At 36.2% G+C, this 20,284-nt stretch overlaps 2 protein-coding genes across 3 annotated transcripts in view; one reads left to right on the top strand and one right to left on the bottom strand.

Annotated features, from left to right (window-relative positions):
* Window positions 1–8,879, bottom strand: part of LOC105208517 (cytohesin-1) — a 329,917-nt gene extending 321,038 nt beyond the window's left edge. Inside the window, exon 1 of the transcript XR_008470638.1 lies at window positions 8,717–8,879. The gene's annotated coding sequence lies outside the window, so the exon portion shown is untranslated. The remainder of the gene's footprint in view (window positions 1–8,716) is intronic.
* On the top strand, window positions 1,355–18,845 carry LOC105208514 (protein teashirt). 2 transcript variants are annotated; one of them, XM_011178401.3, is made up of 4 exons: window positions 1,355–2,683; window positions 6,210–7,530; window positions 13,996–17,743; window positions 18,094–18,845. In XM_011178401.3, the coding sequence occupies exons 2-3, from the start codon at window positions 7,478–7,480 to the stop codon at window positions 16,934–16,936; spliced, it is 2,994 nt and encodes a 997-aa protein (XP_011176703.1). In that variant the 5' UTR covers window positions 1,355–2,683; window positions 6,210–7,477; the 3' UTR covers window positions 16,937–17,743; window positions 18,094–18,845. The 2 variants fall into 2 exon arrangements, with proteins under 2 accessions (XP_011176703.1, XP_054084146.1); XM_054228171.1 differs by having other exon boundaries at window positions 1,355–2,702.
* Window positions 18,846–20,284: the final 1,439 nt, after the last annotated feature.

Raw genomic sequence — 20,284 nt, 5'->3', positions numbered from 1 at the left:
GTGCGCTTAATAACCAATGCCGCCGGTCTACGCGCACAGTTGGTGGAGGAAGAGCGAATGACGACGAAGAGCGCGCGCACACAACACGACGAAGACGACAGCGAAATAACAGCACAGTGACGAAATGAGCTGGAAGGACGAACGACGTTGCCAGCGTTGATGCGTTGCGACGTTGCTGTTGACAGAAAACCACCACCACAGTGTGCTCGACGCGCATCAAATTGACAAAAGGAATTTAAAATTTGCAATGCGAAGCAACAAAAAAGCAACAGCGCGGCGTAGTGACGGTAGCAGATAAAGCATTACGACAAGCGCTAAACAAGCAACAGCAAGGCAACCAACCAAATGGCACAGAAAGGTAACAACAACAACAGCAATGCGCTGACAATACATAAAAGGAATGCAAAGGTGTGCAGGAGAGGTGGAGCACACAGCACACAAGCGCGCGGCACAGCACCGCTGTGAGTTGTGAGCGCAAGCAGAGCGCACGAGAGAGTGAGCGCATTAGATAGTTGGAGCGAAAGCGTTGAGCAGCGCATATTACAGTGCAGCGCTTAGCGCCAAACGCCTTGCAATGCCAATGTACTACAGCTTGGGCGTGAGAGTAAGCGCACTAGCGCGCAAATGCTGCAGCAGCCAACAACAACAATAACAATGCACAAGTTAATAAATATAAAGCACATATAGCATTTAGCATTCGTTGTTCATTTCGTTTGACAAACGCATTTCATTTTCTTTGCGCGTTCGCATTTCATTTGTGCGCTGCACAACTCAATTCGTTGCAGCGCGGCAACAGCGACGACTGTCAGAGACGATGCGCGCCGCAGCCGTCAAGCAGCCAGAGGCAGTGCAGAGCAACAGCAGCAATCTATGCACATAATGTGCGGACAACAGCTGTTGCGCTGGTGTTGGTGGTGGGGGCGCGCTGTATTAACCTTACAATACAAACAGTTAAAGAAACAACAACAAAAGCAACAACATTCGTTGTATTTGGATGGATGGATAGACAGAGAGACAAAGCATGTCAGCGCGGCGGCATTGAGTGGCAGTTGATGTTGGCGAGAAAAGGAGCGCGTGCAATTTGCTTTTGAAACTGTCATAAATCTTACGAGCTGTGATGGAACGCTGACTCGTTATTTGACTCGGCGCCGACGACGAACGAGTAACGAACAGACGAGCAGTGTAGCAGTGGATGTACGTACGCGTTCGTACAATGGTTGACGAAGACGAACCAGATTTGAAGAAAAGCCAAATGAAAGATGTATAAAAAGGTGAGCGCGCTGGCGCGTTTGTATGTGTGTGTGTGTCTATGTGTTTGGCAGGGGGTGTGGTGACAGTAGCAAGCAAAAGAGTGGAGCTACATGAGCGCGTGCTGTTGTTGTATATGAAAATTTATATATATTGCTTTAAAAATATGTAATTAATTAATAATACTATTTATTATTGCAAAAAATAAAAAATAATTAGATAATAACAACAACACTTAAATTTCACATCAATTATGACACGCGCACGAGCTGAAAACGTTTTAGAATTGAGCGCCACAACAGCGCGCGTTGGCATACAGCCACCAAATTAGAAATTAATAAAACACAAAAAAGAAGAACAATAACAACAAAATGCAAAAACAACGCACAAAAATAATGGAGGTTGGAGGTAGCATCAATGCGCGTCATTTAACTGGCAAAAGCGCGCAGTGCAAGCGAGCGCACAGCATGCCTACCAAGCTAACGCGCTCTTGCTCTTGCAAATTATGGTTGCGAATTTATATTGAATAAGCAAAATAACAACAAGACAACAACAGCAATACGCCGGTGTATATAGCATCAGACAGCGCACGGACAGACAGACAGGAGGACAGACAGCAGCGCGCAAGGTTGTGTATTTCGTCAGCGGCATGTCAAAAGTGCAAGCGCACACACACTCACACATGTAGCTAGCGTGGTTGAGCGCGCTCACCAAACGTATGATTGTAGGTGACCGCGTGCTCTTAACGAATGCGCGCAATGAGAGCGCTAAGGTGCGCTCGTTAGCAAAAGAAAACTGGCGTACGTTTGCTGTCTGCGAACGCAATTGAAGAGCGCTTTACGTTAATATATAACGCGAGCGCAGCAACACTGTTGCGGAAATTCAAGCATGCTTTGGAGCGCTCACTGCATTTAAGAGCGCGCTGCCTATATGCTGCTGAGCGTTCGCCATCACCGCGCATGCTCCAATTAGAGTAGTGATGCTGAGCGTTTGTTTGCTAAAGATGCTTTAACTCTTTAACAGTTTACCTTTGCTTAGTTAAAATACTCTTAATTTCAACCCATGCAATATTGAGCGCCCACAGTTGGCTGCTTGTACGCGCGTGTTTTTGCCTCTGTGCCTCTGAGTTTATGAGAGTGTCGGTCAAACGCTGTGGCATTGCGGTGAGCGATCATGTCAAATGTATAGGCCTGTCAGTGTCGATAGGTGCAGTCAGTGACACAACATACGTGAGAGTAGAGCGTGTTTCGATTTTTTTGTTGCTGTGCCGTTGTATCGTGACTTGCCGTCGTCGTATTGCCAATTGACGTGAGACGTATTTGTAAGTGCGCGTAGCCGAAATAGTTGCAAATGCCGTCGCTATTCGCTAATGTGCGCGTGTTGTTGTTAATAATATGATATTTAGTAAAAATCGCATCCGCAACGCGGTGATTAAGTGAGTGTGAAATTGAAATGTTTGTTTTTTCTTGATTTTAAATGGAAATATTTAATTGCTGCTGTTATTGTTTGGCGAATGTGTGGAAAATATTAATGACAATTTGCTGTTTTTGGTGCAAAATGTGACAGTTTTATGTTTTAAAGTAATAAATGGGATCGAAAATGAATTATAAATAAAAACCATTAAGATAATAAAAAATTCAAAATTTTATAAGAAATCAATAAAATCAATAAAACAATAAAGAAATATTTATTGGAATAAAATATAAATAAATTTTTGCTGAGTAATGGTAATTTAAAAATAATATTTCAACTAAATAAACTAATAATTTAATAATGATTAATATGTGCTAAAAAGGGCGATTAATTAATTTACATTTAAAGTAAAAAAAAAATATTTCTTCTAAAATAAAAAGTTAAAATGTTAATATCTCAAATATAGTTATTGATTTTTAAAATGTTTATTATGCAATAATTTATTAAATTAGGTAATTTATTTGTAATATTTTAATAATTAGCTGAATATAAATAGTAAAACGTTTAAAAAATAATATAATATTTTAAATTAAAAATGACAAACTTTTAATACATTTTATTTCTTAATTTTATTCTAAAATTTGGTTTCTACTTAAGAGAATTTAATTTGCATACAGCTGATAGCACCATTTATATGAAAATGTTCTTTACATATAATTCTAATTCTTCAATTAAATATAAAAACAAAAACTAATAAATAATAAAAATTACAAAAATAATAAATAAAAAAGTATAAAAATTCATTTATAAAAATTGGAAAAATTATTTTAATTAATTTCAAACAATTTAATTAAGTAATATAATTTCAAGAATATTATGCAAGTAATATAGAGCCATGTAATTGTATACCAAATAATTACATTTATTAATAATTTCAAAATATTTATTGAAAAGAAAACACATAATAAATAAACAATAAGAAAATGAAATGGCGTTTAGAACATTATTTTTCTTTAACTACTTCTAGAGCTTCGCCTTTCCTTACAATTTGTTGCTATGCTCTTAATATTAGTAGACTTAAGCTTTTTAAATGCTTTGTCTTTACGAAATGTCTTTCATATAAAAAATATCCTCACAAACAGCCAATTGAATTTTGTAAATATTATTGATAGCTGAAATTGTTCTGTGTAAGTAATTTATACTATAAAGAACGGGCAACGAGATCATTAAGTTCTCCGAATAAGTTAGTGCTAAAGTCGAAAAATAATTAACTGATATAATAATAATAAAATTAATAAAACAACAACAATAACAATTTAAAGTAAACAAAATTATTCGGTGAATTAAATAATAACATAAATCACGGCATTACAAGCCATATTTGATGTATAAAAATAAAAATAAATTAAATAAAAAATCTCACAACCCCCAAATGTAAAAAAATTCATAAAAAAATTACAAAAATCAATTAAGAGTTAATAACAATATAAAACACTTCAGAAAGAAATTAAATTTACCATATTTACAACCGTAATTTCAATTTTTATAAATCAATTAAAAATTAATTTAAAGCAAATTACCAAAATTACAATTAAAAATAAAACGGTTTAATCGTCAACTTGACGCCGTGCTGCCAAATAAGCCAAACAGCGCCCCCCTAGCGTAATTGAGCGCACGCTGACCCCATGAAACACAAGTTAACGCGCTGCCAGCATTGAACTTCTTTTCACGCGCCCAACAACTTTGACACCAACAAACAGAACATTTACAATATTTGTCATTAACGAATAAAAAACAACAAAAACATGCGCTAAATTAACACTGACCGGAGCAACAACAAAGAAAATACTACTCAAACGCCTACAAGTGCTTAGCGCACAACAACAAGCAGAACAATTGAAGCAAGTTGTGAACGCTTCATAAGCGGGCTGCTGCTGGAAGTACAAGCTCAGCTAGAAAGCGCGATATCAATAATATTGACCACGCACAAAATATGTGCAAAAAAAAACAATAACAACAACTTGGCTAAAAAATTGTCAATTCATTGTTGCTGCTGTATTTGTTTTATTTGCAAAGTTGTTGTTGTTGTTCAAATACACTTTCGGTTAGTAGCGCCTTTGCATATTATTTGTACGCCAACAACAATTTGTTCAATCGAGTTGACAATACTCAGCCTAAACAGTTCACGCGCTTCACCAACCCCTTGCTGTTGTTGTTGTTGCGCGCTCATTTCCCCAACAAGCGCAAAGAAAAAAAACAACAACAAAATGACAAAAATAGCGCTTACCACGCGCTGCTAATACTGACTTCAAACCACTGTGCTCACGCATATTTGTTGTTGTTGTTATACCCGCTGCTTTGGCGTTGGATCAATCAGAAAATGCTCGCTGTTTATTGTTTGGCTACTAGTATTGCCGTCTCTGCTGTTACAATTTCTGAGTGAATCCCACAGTTTGACAGTTACAGTGCACACACACGCACATGCAGAGAAGCGCGCTTCAACAACTCCCCATACACGCGCGCTCTTTTTTTACTATTTACTTTACATTATAACGCACGTTTATTGACGCGTCGTGAAATGAGCGAGCGCGTTCAGTGGCGCTGCGCAGCGCATTGACTGCGTCGGCGACGTCGCAATGACAATCGGTTTCAACCGGCTGTATTGACGAAGCGTTGAGTTAAACTCAGTCACGAGCGCTGGTTAACACGGCCACTACAGCTGTAGTGTGTACTTGCGCTGTTGTTGTACGTTGTGTTATTGCCTGCCAGCGCTGTGCCTCTCAATCAATATGTTGATGAGCAGACAGTGAACGCAATGAAGCAGCGCGCCGCTGTGCTCTGCGCAACATCACGCACGCACGAATGCACACACATATAGAACGCACGCAGTCAACAAAACCGACAGCGCGCAGTCAAGGCGTCAGGCAGGCAGTCAGTCGTAGCCTATTCGCATCATCAGCGCGGCAGCACTCGGCAGCAAGTTAACTACTGGCCAGCAAATGTAGCGCGCTCTGTTATGAGCTGACAGTACTAACTAGCAATCAGGCAAGCAGGCTACGGAGCGTAGCGTGAAGACGACGTGACGACATTCGCTGTTCGACTCTCAAACGGGCAACGACAGAAAATTTTAGTAGCGCTTGAACGCGATACACACAAGTACACGCGGCGTATTAAGAAAACTAAGCATTCTTTCGCAGCGTAACGCAATTGACAAAGTTTGAAGTCAGTGTTGATATAAATAATAAAAAAAAATATTTTAAATGAAATTGTGACCGCAGAAAGTGTTTAAGAAGTAAGGCGCGCGGCAGACGCGGCACTAAAGGAAACTCGCAAAGTGTGATATGAAAAAAAATATTAAAAAAATATTAAAAAAAAATTTAAAATTAATACACGCATACGCAACAACAATAACAGCAGCAATTAAATAAAAATATTTAAAAAAACAACAACTATACAGTGCAAAAACACATCTAGTCAGTGCGCATAACGTAATTTATTTAAAAATTAATATTCTACGTTTTTTCTTCCAAAAAAATTTAATAAAAAAGGCAGAGATACTGGCTGTTATACTACAGTAGCGTGCAAGTAAACCAGCAGCAACAACAACAACTACAACAATAGTAAATTCCACATACAACTGTGTACTAAGCAGCAGCGTGATAAAGCATGCGAACACTTTAAAGACTGATACAAGCAAAACTAACTAAAAAACAACAAAAACAAAAAATATACTTAAAAAAAAACAACTAAAATTAATGAAAACTACAGCTGTAATGCGGCGCATGTAAATTTAGTTAAAAACAAAAACAAATCTAACAAAAAATGTAGCACAAAACTGCAGAACCTGTTCAACAAAGTATACGTAAATGCAACAACAATAATAACAGCATACTATTTAATGAAAAAAAAAAGAATTCTACAAAAATATAAAAATAAAATAATTATTATTAGTGTATGAAAAAAAATAAAAATAATTTTTCGAGTCAATAAACGCTAATTGTTTAAAAATAGTGCAAAAATAAAGATTTATGTAAAATTAAAAAAAATTAAGAAAATTAAAAAAAAAATTAATTGACACAAAAACAAAAGCAAAAAACTTAAATGTAGTACACAAGAAGCCCCTTTAAAAGTTACAAAACAAACCAACCCAATGTATACGAATCCATGCAATTAATTAATTTAATTAAAATACAAATATTAAAATATTTACTTATATATATAGATATATATATATGAAACAAAAAAGCATATTTAAGCTAATTAAAATCCAATTAACTGCTATTTTAATTACAATTAAATAAAAAAAATAAATATTAAAATATAAAAAATTGCGCAAAAAATACCAATTTAAGTAGTTTACCTTACTTAAAATTAAAAACAAAAGAAAACCTAAAAGCCAAGCAACAATAAATCAATATTTATGCAAATAAATTAAATAATAAATATAATAAAAAAACTCGCAAACAAAAGTGTATACGTTTCAAGGCATTGAAGATAAATAATTAATAAATAAAAAAATAAATAATTATAAACACAACAACTCCAAGTATTTAAAGTTTAAAAAAAAAAATCCAAAATATTAACCCAATAAGTGCATCAAAATCAAAAATACTACAATTTGTTGTAGCATAAAATCCTACAAAAACTACTTTCGACCCCTCCACGAAATTCTCCGCCACAAGCCAAATTGTTATATTTCGTTTATAGAACAGAAAAAAGTATACAAAGGTTAAGTCTAATTAAATAGACATTAAGTGTGTTTTGCCAACGAAAATTTGTCTCCAACCATACCGCCAAAATTCAGCAAAATATAAATATGTTGCACGAAGCGCTGATGCTTGAGATCTACCGGCAGGCGCTCAATGCTGGGTAAGTTCACAGAAACTTCAAATATAATATAATTTAGTTTAATGAGTAATAGTGATTTCTTTTCTCAAATCAAAAATGTTGCATTTATACTGCCCTGTACTCGGGTTTTCAAATTGTGAGTGGCAGTTGACCAGCATAATAGGGTAATATATATATTAGGTTGGCAAATATCTCCCTTTCGCCTTTTTGTCTTTATTTGCCAACCTAATATATGAATAGGTTTATATTTATTTATAATTTATTTTTTTGTTCTTTTTTCAACTAAAATATGCAACACAATCAAAGAAGTATACAGCATATGTATAATGTTGAAATAGAAAGAGGCAGCATTTTCAACGAGAAAAGTAAACATATAAAGAAGCTCATCACGTCTTCTATAGACTAACTGATTTTTATATTGGATTATTTATTTTGTGAAATATTTTTACTTGAGCAGGGAAAACTACTATTGAAATAGTTTAAGCTGATGAAAGATGTTTTGAGTACAAATTTGAATAAAAAAAAACTCTAGCACTCACTTGTTTCAAACGCAAGCTACTTTAAGTTCTAATTATAAATAAGTAAAGTGTGACTAGGAAGTCATTGAGGGCGTGAATAATTGCTTTTTAGGTTCTAAATTTCAAATTATAAGTTATCGGTTTTACATACATAATTGGAACGGATTGAGATTTTTATACGGCCAAGAGTTTTCAACTCGAGAGCAGTCTTTAAAATAATGGAAACTTTTGTTTACACTACAATAACAACAACAACAACTATGTATATTATATTTCGTAAGCTAATTTTCCTATTCATACTTTCTTAAGGAAAGGCAGATCTTCAAAGAATAATGTTGCTCATGAAACTCTTACAGTAATATTTCCTTCAACTACTGACCTTAAATGTTTTTTAGAATAGTTTTTAAAGAGTTTAAAAAAATATTATAAAAAGCTTTAAGAATATTTCCAAGACTTATAGTATATAGTTCGTAATATTTCGTTTATATATGTGATCTGAATAGCATACTCAGACAATCACCTGTGGATTCTGTTCACAAATATTTTTCTTCTATTATAAGGTTAATGAACTTATAAACTGTAATATGATGTTAAAGGGCTTGTTTTATATTAACTTATAGTGATAGATAAAGGGTTATGAATATGAAATCAGTTAAGATTTAGTCTAAGTAACTTGTATAAGGACTTACCTTTCACGTTTTAAGTTCAGAACTCAGGATCATGAGACCCTTAGATATGTAGTTATAACTATTTTTGTTTCGTATTATTTTCGAAGCACTTTTGAACACATTATTATACAAATATAGATTTGAGGTGAATGCGGATGCCTTAGGTATAATCTATAAAGAAATAACGACAAGTGAGATCGTTAAATTTTACAGTCAAAAGTTAGATTAAATTAATTAATAAGATTTATATTATACCAACAACTAGTAATAATAATACATACTTCACGGCCAGAAATCTTGATTTCATTGGTCACCTTAGTTTTTAACAGAAAACATTACTCCAGAATTCGGAGTTTGGTCAAGAAAAATTATTTTCTTAGACACTATTTTTTCCTTATCTATGGAGATACAGCACAAATTTGTCACAAAAGAGAAAAGAGAAAGAAACAAGTTCTCCTCATTTTATTAGAAACATATTCTAAGAACTATAGATGAAGGAAAATCTTAGAACACCGTTGAAAAAATTGTTTAATGACACTTTCAAGTACATTTTTTTAATATAAGTATTAAAAGTAATGAAAAAACGAAGTAATCTGTACAGAAAAACAGTATCTATGATCCATATACCACATAAAATATATGAATCACCCCTACAGCATCTACATCTTAAATATTATTGATACTTTTTCCTTGAAAAATTGAACATAAAATAAACTAATCATACATTGTAGTCTAAATTTCTTCACTAAATTTAAACTCAAACACCTGTTTATTATATAAAAATATAAATTATTATATATAATTATAATAAATTGGCCAAAAATTGTAAATAAACACATTTATGAGTGATGCAACTGCAGGCAGTTAACAACAAATATTATTTGTGGCACATACAAAGTTAAGGTTTAATGTACGAAAAATATAATTAAATGCATTTAGTAAATCAATAAGCGAAATATGCACAATTATAAACACAAAAATAATAATTTTTAACTAAGAGCTTGCTAACAGAGCGTTGGTGCGCCTTGCGGTTTTAGAAACATGCAACACGATTGAACAAAAATGCATTTAAAGATACATATATTTAACGCTATCTACATGTGCACATAACATTTGTATAATTAATTGGTCAAGTAGTTTGCATATACATATGCAAGTATGTGTGTAGTGTTTCTATGAACTTGAAGTTAACAATAAATCTATTTGACTCGCCATTAACGGCATGACAGTTTATTTATATATATATAGTTACAGATACATATGTATATACAAGCTGATTGAGAGTGGAAAAAAAAAGTGGAAAAAGATATTTGTATACATATATGAATACATCTATCCATATACAATAATTCATATTTGTGCTAGCCAATATTAAAGTGCACCATAAATAATTATTTTAAACTAGATACATACATACATACATATCTACAATTCTTAGTTATTTCATTTAGTTGCTCTCATTACATTGGCGACATGATTTGCGCGTAGATCATAATGTGTTGATAAATAATTGATTAGCCGTAATGTCGTAGTGACAGTGAGAATTCTATAGAAATTATCGTTAACAACTCAAGTCAAGTGAGTGTTGAATAGACATGAGAATAGATGTGTCCGGTGGATGTTATTAATTGGCTGCGACAATTCAATGTGACGTAATGTCAACCGAACACTGTGCTATTTTAATTCAAATGTGCTATAAGTAGTAGCTATAAAATCGGATGTGAAATGGAGTTTTACAAAAAAAAATCAATAATATATAATTATATTATTTTATATAACTTATTGGATGTGTTATATTGCTTTACAATTGCTTGTAAAGGAAATGTGCGATATGAGTTTAAACTTTTTACAGTTCTTATGTTTTTTTCATTGTTGTACTGATCTATATATTTTCACCTTTGATTGAGGTACTGTTGTAACCAAAGGTTTGTGCGTTAAAAACTTTGTCAAGTGCAGAGTACTCAACTCAAAGTTTAATTAAGAAACTTTAGTTAATGTAACGGATCTTGTTTAAAATATTGTTTGTTTTTATTATAATGTATACTTTTTGTGAGGCGCAAGGTCGTATTGAATCACTAATGATGGCATAACTGCTAATATTTTGATTTAGACATCTACTTTATATTGAGAATGCCACTTATTTTTAATAAAAATGCTTAAAATCTAAAAATCTAACTTCAAAATTCCTAATTTATAATCTAATCTCTCTTATAAGCATTATAGCCAGTTGCTCAATGCAATATAATAAGTTTGAAGCAAAAAAATTGAAATCCAAGAACCTAGAGTAGCTCAAATAGGCAATCTTGAATAGAAACAAACTCAATTTTTGTTGTTTCCAGGCATTGTTAATGGCATTATGATATTAAAAATGTATGCAAGCCACATTTTGTCAATAATTAATAAGAAAAATAACTTGAATTATTTTTTATAAGTTGATTACACTAGTTATTTTTTAAGCCTTTTCAATAGTATCAGTTTTGCCCACTACATGCGTCCTTTTTTGCCACGCCCCTTTTGGTTCTGTGCAAACCATATTTGATAGACTTCTTCCTCGGACTTATATTGAAGTTTTCCTTTAATTTTTATCTGAATCGCTTGTACTGTTTCGAAGTTATAGACTGTTTTTGTTATGGAGACTAGAGATGTAATTAATAGGTTATATTATAAATTTAATGTGATTTATATATAGATGATGGAATGATTCTAAGACGGAAATGTCTATATGATGAGATTGGTACTCTTATTGCGGAACTGGATGGTACCTATTTTCAAAATCTGTTTGTATTTTTGCATTAGCGGTCGAATCGCCTTTTTTGTTCATTATAGTTCGTCTTGTTTTACTATAATTTGTATTATAAATCAATCTTAAGGTTAATGAATTAAATTGGATACTGACATTTTAGAAAATAGTATCTCAACTAAGTCTCTTAACTTTTTTTTTTGCTCCAGAAGCATGCCTTTCGCGCCACCTTTATATTTATTTATGCCGGTTGCTTGTTCTTTTCGTCACTCTCGAAGTGTTAAATGGTTAAATGACTGAAAGCGGCGATATATTTCATGCTTCAAAGTTCGAAGTAAAGTTCCAAAGTACCGTACTCAACAAAAACCTTATTATTTGAGGATATTATCTATTAGGATTGCATTTTTATTGCCTCTCATTCAAAGTCACTATTATTATATTTGTTTAAAATTCAATAATTCTGCAGTGAAAGTGTTATTATTAATCAACGATTTTTTTTTTCATTGTAAATCTCTGCGCATACACTACAACCGATTTTATCTAAATAGTTAATACCCATTTGATTAAAAGGTATTGAAAGATAAGCAGCATAAATAACACCAAAAAAAACTCGATTAATTCATTTGGCTTATTTATCAGCTATAATAAAAATCGGCAGCGCATAAATACCTACATACATACATTTATATATAACCTAACACATTTTATATGCCTTTTCGTCTTCCTCACAACAATTCTATGCTCAGCTCATATAGTGTTTTTTGTTTTTTTTTTCTTGTTACTCGTTTTCATAATTTATGCAAAGCATTTAAATAGCGAGAAAACACCAGCTGTGGCGCGTACATTTGCACAATGCGCTGCCGCACGCTGCTCGAATTCATCGATTTGATCGAGTTCAATTTGACATATGTACGTATGTATGTATGCGTGTATATATGTGTGTGTGCGTGAAATTTATGCCAACAGAATGAATGAAGCTGGTTAATTATTTGAGCGAGTGAAAGATATTTGAGACACATAGCGCGTAACTAAAGCGTACGAATGGCTGCCGGGTCGACATGATTGCTTGCTTGCTGCATGTATGTATGGCTGGAGTAGGGGGTTGGCGTTGAAAAGCGGAGTGAAAGCGACAGACGGCTGGCTGTAAATAACGAAGCCATTCTTCAACGCCAAACGAATCAAGGCAATCAGCTAAATGTATGCGGCATGTCTAATATATATTTATGTATGTATTACAGTTAGTTGGCTGGTTTAAGTGCACTGAATGTTGTATGTATGTATTTAAATATGTATTTAGTAAGCGACTAGTAGTGGCTTGAAACAAAAAAGCGTTGAATGCAAAAAAAATTCTATTGTGCAAGAGACAAATGCAGCTTTTTGAAAGCGTTTAAATCATATAATAAAATAAGCATACTTTTAACATAAATATGTATGTGTGTATATGTATTAATATATATAAATAAATATATATAAAAAAAATTATATGTCAACGCTTTGTGATTTTATGCTTTGACATTTAATTACTCTTAAAAAAAATATACACACCTACAAACACCCATATATGTATTCGTTATCATTTCCATGCATTTGTGTTGGCGTTGATGGTAATCACCATCCCGCACCCCAAGACTGCCCAACGCCCCTTCAACAAATATGTATATGTTGGCTTAAGCGCAGTCATCGCTTATGATTTGATTTGTGGCATTTTGATTTGTTTGCTCGTGAAAGCGCGAAATGCTGACAGTCGGTTAATAAATTTTAATAAAACACTGTTGAAATCAACTAAATTGATTTCGTCGAGCCGTATCAACAAAATAAACGATTACAACAGATTTAAAGAGCACGCTAATAAACTCAGATTGGTGATGTGATAAGGTGTTTATATGTATGTGCTGGTCGTTTAAAGGTTTTTGTTGTATCATTTGTTATATTCAAGCACAGATTTTGGATAAAAAGTGTCAATAAAAAATATTAGCATTTAAACAAAAAGTAACCATAAGAAATTAAAAATTTTTTTTCAAAAAAAAATTATAAATTACAAACTAAAAATCAGCATTTTTTTCAAAAATAAAAAAAAAAACAAGAATTAGAAATAAAAAATAAATTTCGAAAATAAAATATAGATTTTCGAAACTTAAAAAAAATTATAAAAAAAATATTCTCAAAATCAATGTATTTGTAATGTAATGCATATGTATTATGGTGATTCGAGTTAGGGAAGTACGACTGTATTTTGGAAAATTTATTTAAAAACTTTAAAAATAAAAAAAAATTTTAATCATAATTTTATAAATTGATGGCAACTCTAAAAAACAATTTTAAAAACTTAAAAACAAAAAAATCAGAAACACGCACACGGCCATAACAAAAATTTATTTATTTTTTTTAAATAATATAATTTATAATATTGATGAACTGATGGTAACCCTATTATTTATAAATAATATATTTATAATTACTTATATAGTACAGTTAGTTAAATTATTTAAACTTGTTACCTGAAACTAAAATCAATCACATTTTCTTACCACAAACCACTTTATTTCCCTTCTCCTTACAGCGCCTTGCCGACAGCACGTCCACGTTCCACAGAGTCGGCCAACTCAAGCGAGCGCTGCCCCTCACACGATTCCAACTCCTCGGAGAATGGGCGGGATAGCCGTGAAAATGCCAGCGCTGCCGCTGCTAATGCCGCCGCGGCTGCAGCAGCTGCTGCAAGTGCCGGTATGCTACCCCTGCCACCCTCCATGACTGCTACATTCCCAGCTGTACCTCAGAATCTACCCGCACAGCCACCATCAATGGAGGCATATCTGCAAATGGTTGCAGCCGCCGCACAGCAATATGGCTTTCCGTTGGGTGGCGCTGCCGGTCATCGTTTTCAGTTGCCCTTGCCAGCCGATGCGTCAGCACAATTTAAGCTGCCACCACAGGCATCACCCACCGCTTCCAGTAACAATTCAGAGGCTTTAGACTTTCGCACAAATCTCTTTGGACGTGCCGCCTCTGCGGATCCACCACCATCTGAGGAGGATGAAGAGGATGAGGAAGCAAACGATGCTAATAATCCGCTAGATCTATCGGTTGGTACGCGTAAGCGTTCAGCGGATGGTGATCATGAACCGGACTCCGCTATCGGACAGATACAAGTGAAGAAGATATTCAAAACCGACAGTCCACCATTGGTCGCGCCACCACCGACGGTGCCCGCTGCACCACTATTGCCCGCCGTCAATCCATATTTGGCAGCAGTTGCTGCGGCAAATATCTTTCGCACCGGACAGTTTCCCGATTGGAATGGCAAGAATGATTTGGTTGTGGATCCATTGGAGAAAATGTCTGATATTGTAAAGGGATCGCGTAAGGAGAAGTCTTCGCGTTCATCGTCGAGCACACCCACTACACCGGTTGCCGCGCAGCCACCAACATCCGCCGCTGCTACAGTCAACACACAAAACTCGGCCACAACACTACCTGCCTCCACCGAGGGCATGTCCAAGGCACGACACAACATCTGGCAATCGCATTGGCAGAATAAGGGCGTAGCCAGCTCGGTCTTCCGTTGCGTTTGGTGTAAGCAGAGTTTCTCCACGCTGGAAGCGCTCACCACACACATGAAGGACAGCAAACACTGTGGTGTGAATGTGCCACCTTTCGGCAACTTACCGAACACTGATCGTCACCATCAGCCACCGCCACCACAGGCGAACAGCGGCCAGCAGCATTCGCACAACTTACGTAAGCCAGGTGGTGGCGGTTCGCAATCCAACTCGTCTTCCCAACCCTCCCAAGCGGCCAAAAATGCGTTCCAATATCGCGGCGATCCGCCAACACCGCTGCCACGTAAATTGGTGCGCGGTCAAAATGTCTGGTTGGGTAAGGGTGTCGAGCAAGCTATGCAGATCTTGAAATGCATGCGTTGTGGCGAGAGCTTCCGTTCGCTCGGCGAGATGACCAAGCACATGCAGGAGACACAGCATTACACAAACATTCTGTCACAAGAGCAAACGATCTCAATGAAATCCTCCGGTGGCGGTGACTCCAAGGACGGGCACAACAGTTTGAGTTCCGAGGAAAGCCGCACGCTCAGCGCCGTACTGACATGCAAAGTATGCGATAAGGCATTCAATTCGCTAGGCGATCTCAGTAATCATATGGCCAAGAATAACCATTATGCCGAACCGTTGATGCAGTCCATGGCTGGTGGCGCTGGCAGTCGCAAGCGTCCGGCACCCAAAAAACGCGAGAAGTCGCTACCGGTTCGCAAACTGCTCGAAATGAAGGGTGCACAAAATGACGCAGCCGAAAGCATGGAGGCCAAGATGCAACGTACCTACGAGAATGCCAAACGCATGCCACTCGAGGGCACCGGTATCGGACCGGGTAATGACAAATCGGATGCGGCGCTATTCGCTGAACGCATGCGTCAATACATAACGGGTGTAAAGGTGACCGATGATGAAGCAGCCAAGGCTGGTTTAAATGTTAGCGGCTTATTGAATAAAACTAAATCGCCAGATTTGGAACCGAAAAATGGCGCAACCAAGTCGGCCGCGGGCTCTTCGTCAGTGTTGAGCGCTATCGAACAGATGTTCACCACCAGTTTTGATACGCCACCGCGTCATGCTAGCTTGCCGGCAACAAGTCCATCTAATTCATCGACTAAGAATACTTCGCCCGTTGCCTCGAGCATACTCAAGCGGCTGGGCATTGATGAGACTGTGGACTATAATAAGCCGCTAATTGATACATCAGATCCATACTATCAGCATTACCGTTACACGAGCAGCGAACGCAGCGGCAGTGAGTGCAGCGCCGAAACGCATGTCGAGGCCAGAAAGATGGATGTGTCTACGCCAGAGAAGCCACCATCCAACGAAATGTTGAACTGCATGGAACCAAAATCCACTGAAATTAAACGTGAGCACGAGTCACACAAACAAAAGTCCGAGCATGGCGATGTCATTATGGAACAAGCACCGCAAATCAAAATGGAGATCAAGTCTGAGATTGAAGAGGAAGAACGTGGCAATGAGAGCCCCGAAAATGGTGGCGGCGGCAATGAGTCCGCAATGCAACATGTCGCCAATGGCGCTGACTTTTCAATAACCAACAACAATAATAATAACAACAACAACAAGGAGCGCAGTGTTACACCAACCAAATCGGTAGGTGCGCTAAGTCCCGTTATGAATAAAGTGCTCGCACCACGTAGCCCCACCGATAGTCATCGTTCCGTTACACCAAAATCGCCAGCATCCAGTATTAAATCGTACGATGGTGAGAAGAAATATCCAAGTGATTCGCTGAACGCACTCTCCTCCATGTTCGACTCGCTCGGCAGCTCCAGTAATACCACAACACCGAATAGTCGCTCACAAGCATCGGCAATGGCGTCTTCGTTAAGCAATAATAAAATCGATTCACCCGAAAATCTCACCACCTCCAATTCGCTTGCTGCTTTACGTCAATTTTGCATAAAAAAAGAGAAAACCGCTTAAATTTCAACGTTTTGTTTTTCGTCTCGCGAGAGAGAAACAGATTTCAAAAATTTTTTGTTTGCCACCTGACGCCCTGGGTGTTGGGCTTTTTTGTGTACGAGTGGCGCGCTGCGGACGCGTCGTGTGTCCGAATGCTTTTTACAAGCCGCACTCCGCTATAAAAAGCTTTACGTGATGCGGAAGTCGGATAAAAAATATAAAATCCAAAAAAAAATCAAAAAATTCCAAAAAAAAAAAAATAAAATGATAATAAATTTCAAAAAAAAAACAAAAATCTGAGTGTGCGACTTTCCACAGCACTGCTTCAAACTACAAACCGAAGAGTGGGATATGGTGAGATAACAAAGACTCCAAGGAAGACTATTCGATTCTTCAAAGTTTGAAAGCTGCTTTGAGGAATGCGTCTACAAAACAAGGAAACCAAAACGAGCACGTGTGTTAAAGACAAAGAGCGACAGAGAGAAAGAGACAGAGGTAGAGCAAAAAGTACGTAAATGAGTCCAACCGCGAATTATGGGCGGGCTCCTGTGTGGCCGAACGAATACTTACTTAGTTATGCTGTGATCATTGCTAAGTAACGGGAATACTCACCGTGTACGGCACGGAACGAGGGGTTTTCTCTCAACAACAGCAAGCTTATACGGACAGTGAGCGCACAGCAGCAGTGAGGGAGCAAACAACTATTTACAACAAAAACAATAAATTAATGACGACGAAATTTATTGATCGTATAGAAATCAATATGAAATAACTTTAAATGACCGAGGCAAATGCAATAATTATGCAGCCCCGCCGACACAATTCGAGGTGAGTAAAGAAGAAATAATTTATATTTCACAAAACAAAAAATGAAGAGAGCTGTAAAAGAACATTCACAAGTCAAGTTTTCTCTCGAAAAGGTGGATAAGAAATCAACCACTTCATATTTAACAGCAAAATTTATAGACTCTTCAATGAGAGCGTTTCAAAAACCTTCCAAAATCGTAATGTAGCATAAGACGAATAGTTAACCGTATTTAACCGAGTTTATTGTGCTTTTGTCGTTTTAACTATTTTTCTTTTCTTTTTTTTGTTTTAACTATTTTTCTCTTTTCATAAAAACCAATAACAAAATGCATTAGGTTTCATGAAAAATTTTTCATTTTATTTACTTACAGTTAAGAACTGTTAGGAGCCGCATTGAAAACGAAGAAAATATTGGATCGATCACTTCTTATGGATTGTGTATGCGCGTCGATTCCCTGATATAACTGAAAAAATCTCAATACATGTGGCCCAGGTGCTGTGAGAATGGATATTAAGGCTGAGAGGAAGAGCTTATTTACAGCGGGATCGCGCCATTAGTGAGTTCGCGCGCTCGGTAGCTTTTTATTATATAAAGAAAAGCAGAGGAAAGTTACCAACAATAGAAAGCTGTGTCGCCGATCAGACAGCAACAGAGCCGAACTTACTGCGAAAGCTGCGACAGAGCAAAAGTACAAGAAAAAGCTCAGAGGAATGTTGCGAAAGTTCTCAACAACAAAAGCGTGTATACGAGAGAGAAGAAGGGCTTAAAAAGGAAAGACGCGCTTTATAAGAGCTTAGGGAGCTTTTTAAAGAGTTTAGAGAGCTTTCATGAAAGCTTAAGAGCTTTTGTTGTAGCTTTTCAAAGAACGTAACCAGCTTTTATTGATAATTATCACAAAAAGCTCTTAGGAATGCTAACAACAAAACCAGTCATCAGTTTGAACGCGGCAGATCCTGAACTTGAGCGCAGCACCAAAACAAAAAATAATAATAACAACAAAAACTAAGCCCTTTTAAGGGCTACATATCAAAAAACAAAGAGATCGAAATTTCTATATACATTTAGTGTTGCCACTCGCTTGATATTAGTAGCGCCAATTTTACCGACGGCAAATCAAATTGCGGTAAGTAGCCAATTGGACGGTGAGTTTCATACTTGAAGCATATTTAGTACCTCTATGTATATGTATATGTGTATTTGTGTGAGTGACTTGTAAATGTATTGTATTGTTCAATTGGCAAACATGTACAGTAATCTGTTGCTAAGCCAGCTGCTGTTTGCCACATGTGGCACAATAGTTAAATTATTGGCCAGACAATAACAATGCCATTTAGTAAGTGGATGCATATAGATATGAATATGTGTATGTAAATGTATGTATATATACAAGTGTATGTTTGTTTGCAGTCTGTTGTGCTGTTGTATTTCATGTTGGCTTATTGCCGTTTTGCGGTGTGCGCCGACGCAAGTGCATATAAATAGTTATAAGCACACATTAATACATAAAATATATATGTATGTATATATGCGATTGCTTAGCGTTAATTCCAATCACAGTTTTGTTTGACCATAAGTTGCGCTTGTAATTTGCCTCAATGTCCCATTCCAATGTCGTCTCACTCGTTATTGACTGTATGCACAGACGGACATATGGCTAAACGCTACTGTTGTTGTTGTTATTATTGTTGTTGCACTGTCATGCAAATGGCGTGCGAGCATAATCCAGTGGCATCAGTGTCGTCATTATTGGCAGTTGCCGCAGTTGCCAGTTGATTTAACGCTCGTCGCTGCCATCTTCTTGCCACACCGTGAACAATCAGACAAACACACATACATACTTACATACACACACTCGCATATGCAATTGTCGTTGTTGCAACAGTTGTTATTTAAGACGCCGCAATTCCACATGCGAAAGCCTAAAGGCGGGGAGGGTTGTTTGTATTGTTGTTGCTGCTGTTGTCGCTTTTCAATGGCTGCGCGTGGTGTGCAGATGCAGGGAAGTATGAGTGTGTGTTTGTGTTCAGGAAAGTGTGAATGAGAGCGCCAGAGAACTTGTTGCGGCACTTATTAAGTAAGGCGTTAAACTACTAATGAGTGACTTTTGAAATTATGTATATAACTGCTGCTGTTTGAGGTGCGAGTACATTCACACATAAAGGCAATTATCAATGAACAGTTGAATGTTGAGTCAGCTGTTTTATTAGTTGTAGCCATGATATTTTTGCTATAACTTAATTGTTTTTATATATTTTAAATCTCGTTACATGAAGTAGACACGCTTACGTTCATATCATAGGTGTATATTTGTAGCTTTTTGTACATAATGTGCCTTTAATTGGGAAAAAACCATGATTTGTTTATATTTTGTTATTTTGAAACCATATTGATAGTTAATTGCGATTTTGTTCATGAGCTTAAGAGAATGTTGCACAAAATTTCTTTCACGGATTAGTTTGAGGAAATATTATTTAAAGGGGGGAATATTTCTATAACTTTATTAGTTGAAATGTAGTCTTGGAAATTTTAAAGTCTTATATAAGTATATGAAGTCCTACATA

The sequence above is a fragment of the Zeugodacus cucurbitae genome, chromosome 3, assembly GCF_028554725.1.
Source record: "Zeugodacus cucurbitae isolate PBARC_wt_2022May chromosome 3, idZeuCucr1.2, whole genome shotgun sequence".
Classification (NCBI taxonomy): Eukaryota; Metazoa; Arthropoda; class Insecta; order Diptera; family Tephritidae; genus Zeugodacus; species Zeugodacus cucurbitae.
This window is presented reverse-complemented; position numbering and strand designations above follow the sequence as displayed.

Bases quoted from the DNA above. Each gene is read 5' to 3' on its own strand.
- LOC105208514 (XM_011178401.3), top strand. From the start codon at position 7,478: ATGTTGCACGAAGCGCTGATGCTTGAGATCTACCGGCAGGCGCTCAAT. The intron at 7,531-13,995 runs GTAAGTTCACAG...TTCTCCTTACAG, and splicing joins CGGCAGGCGCTCAATGCTGG to CGCCTTGCCGACAGCACGTC.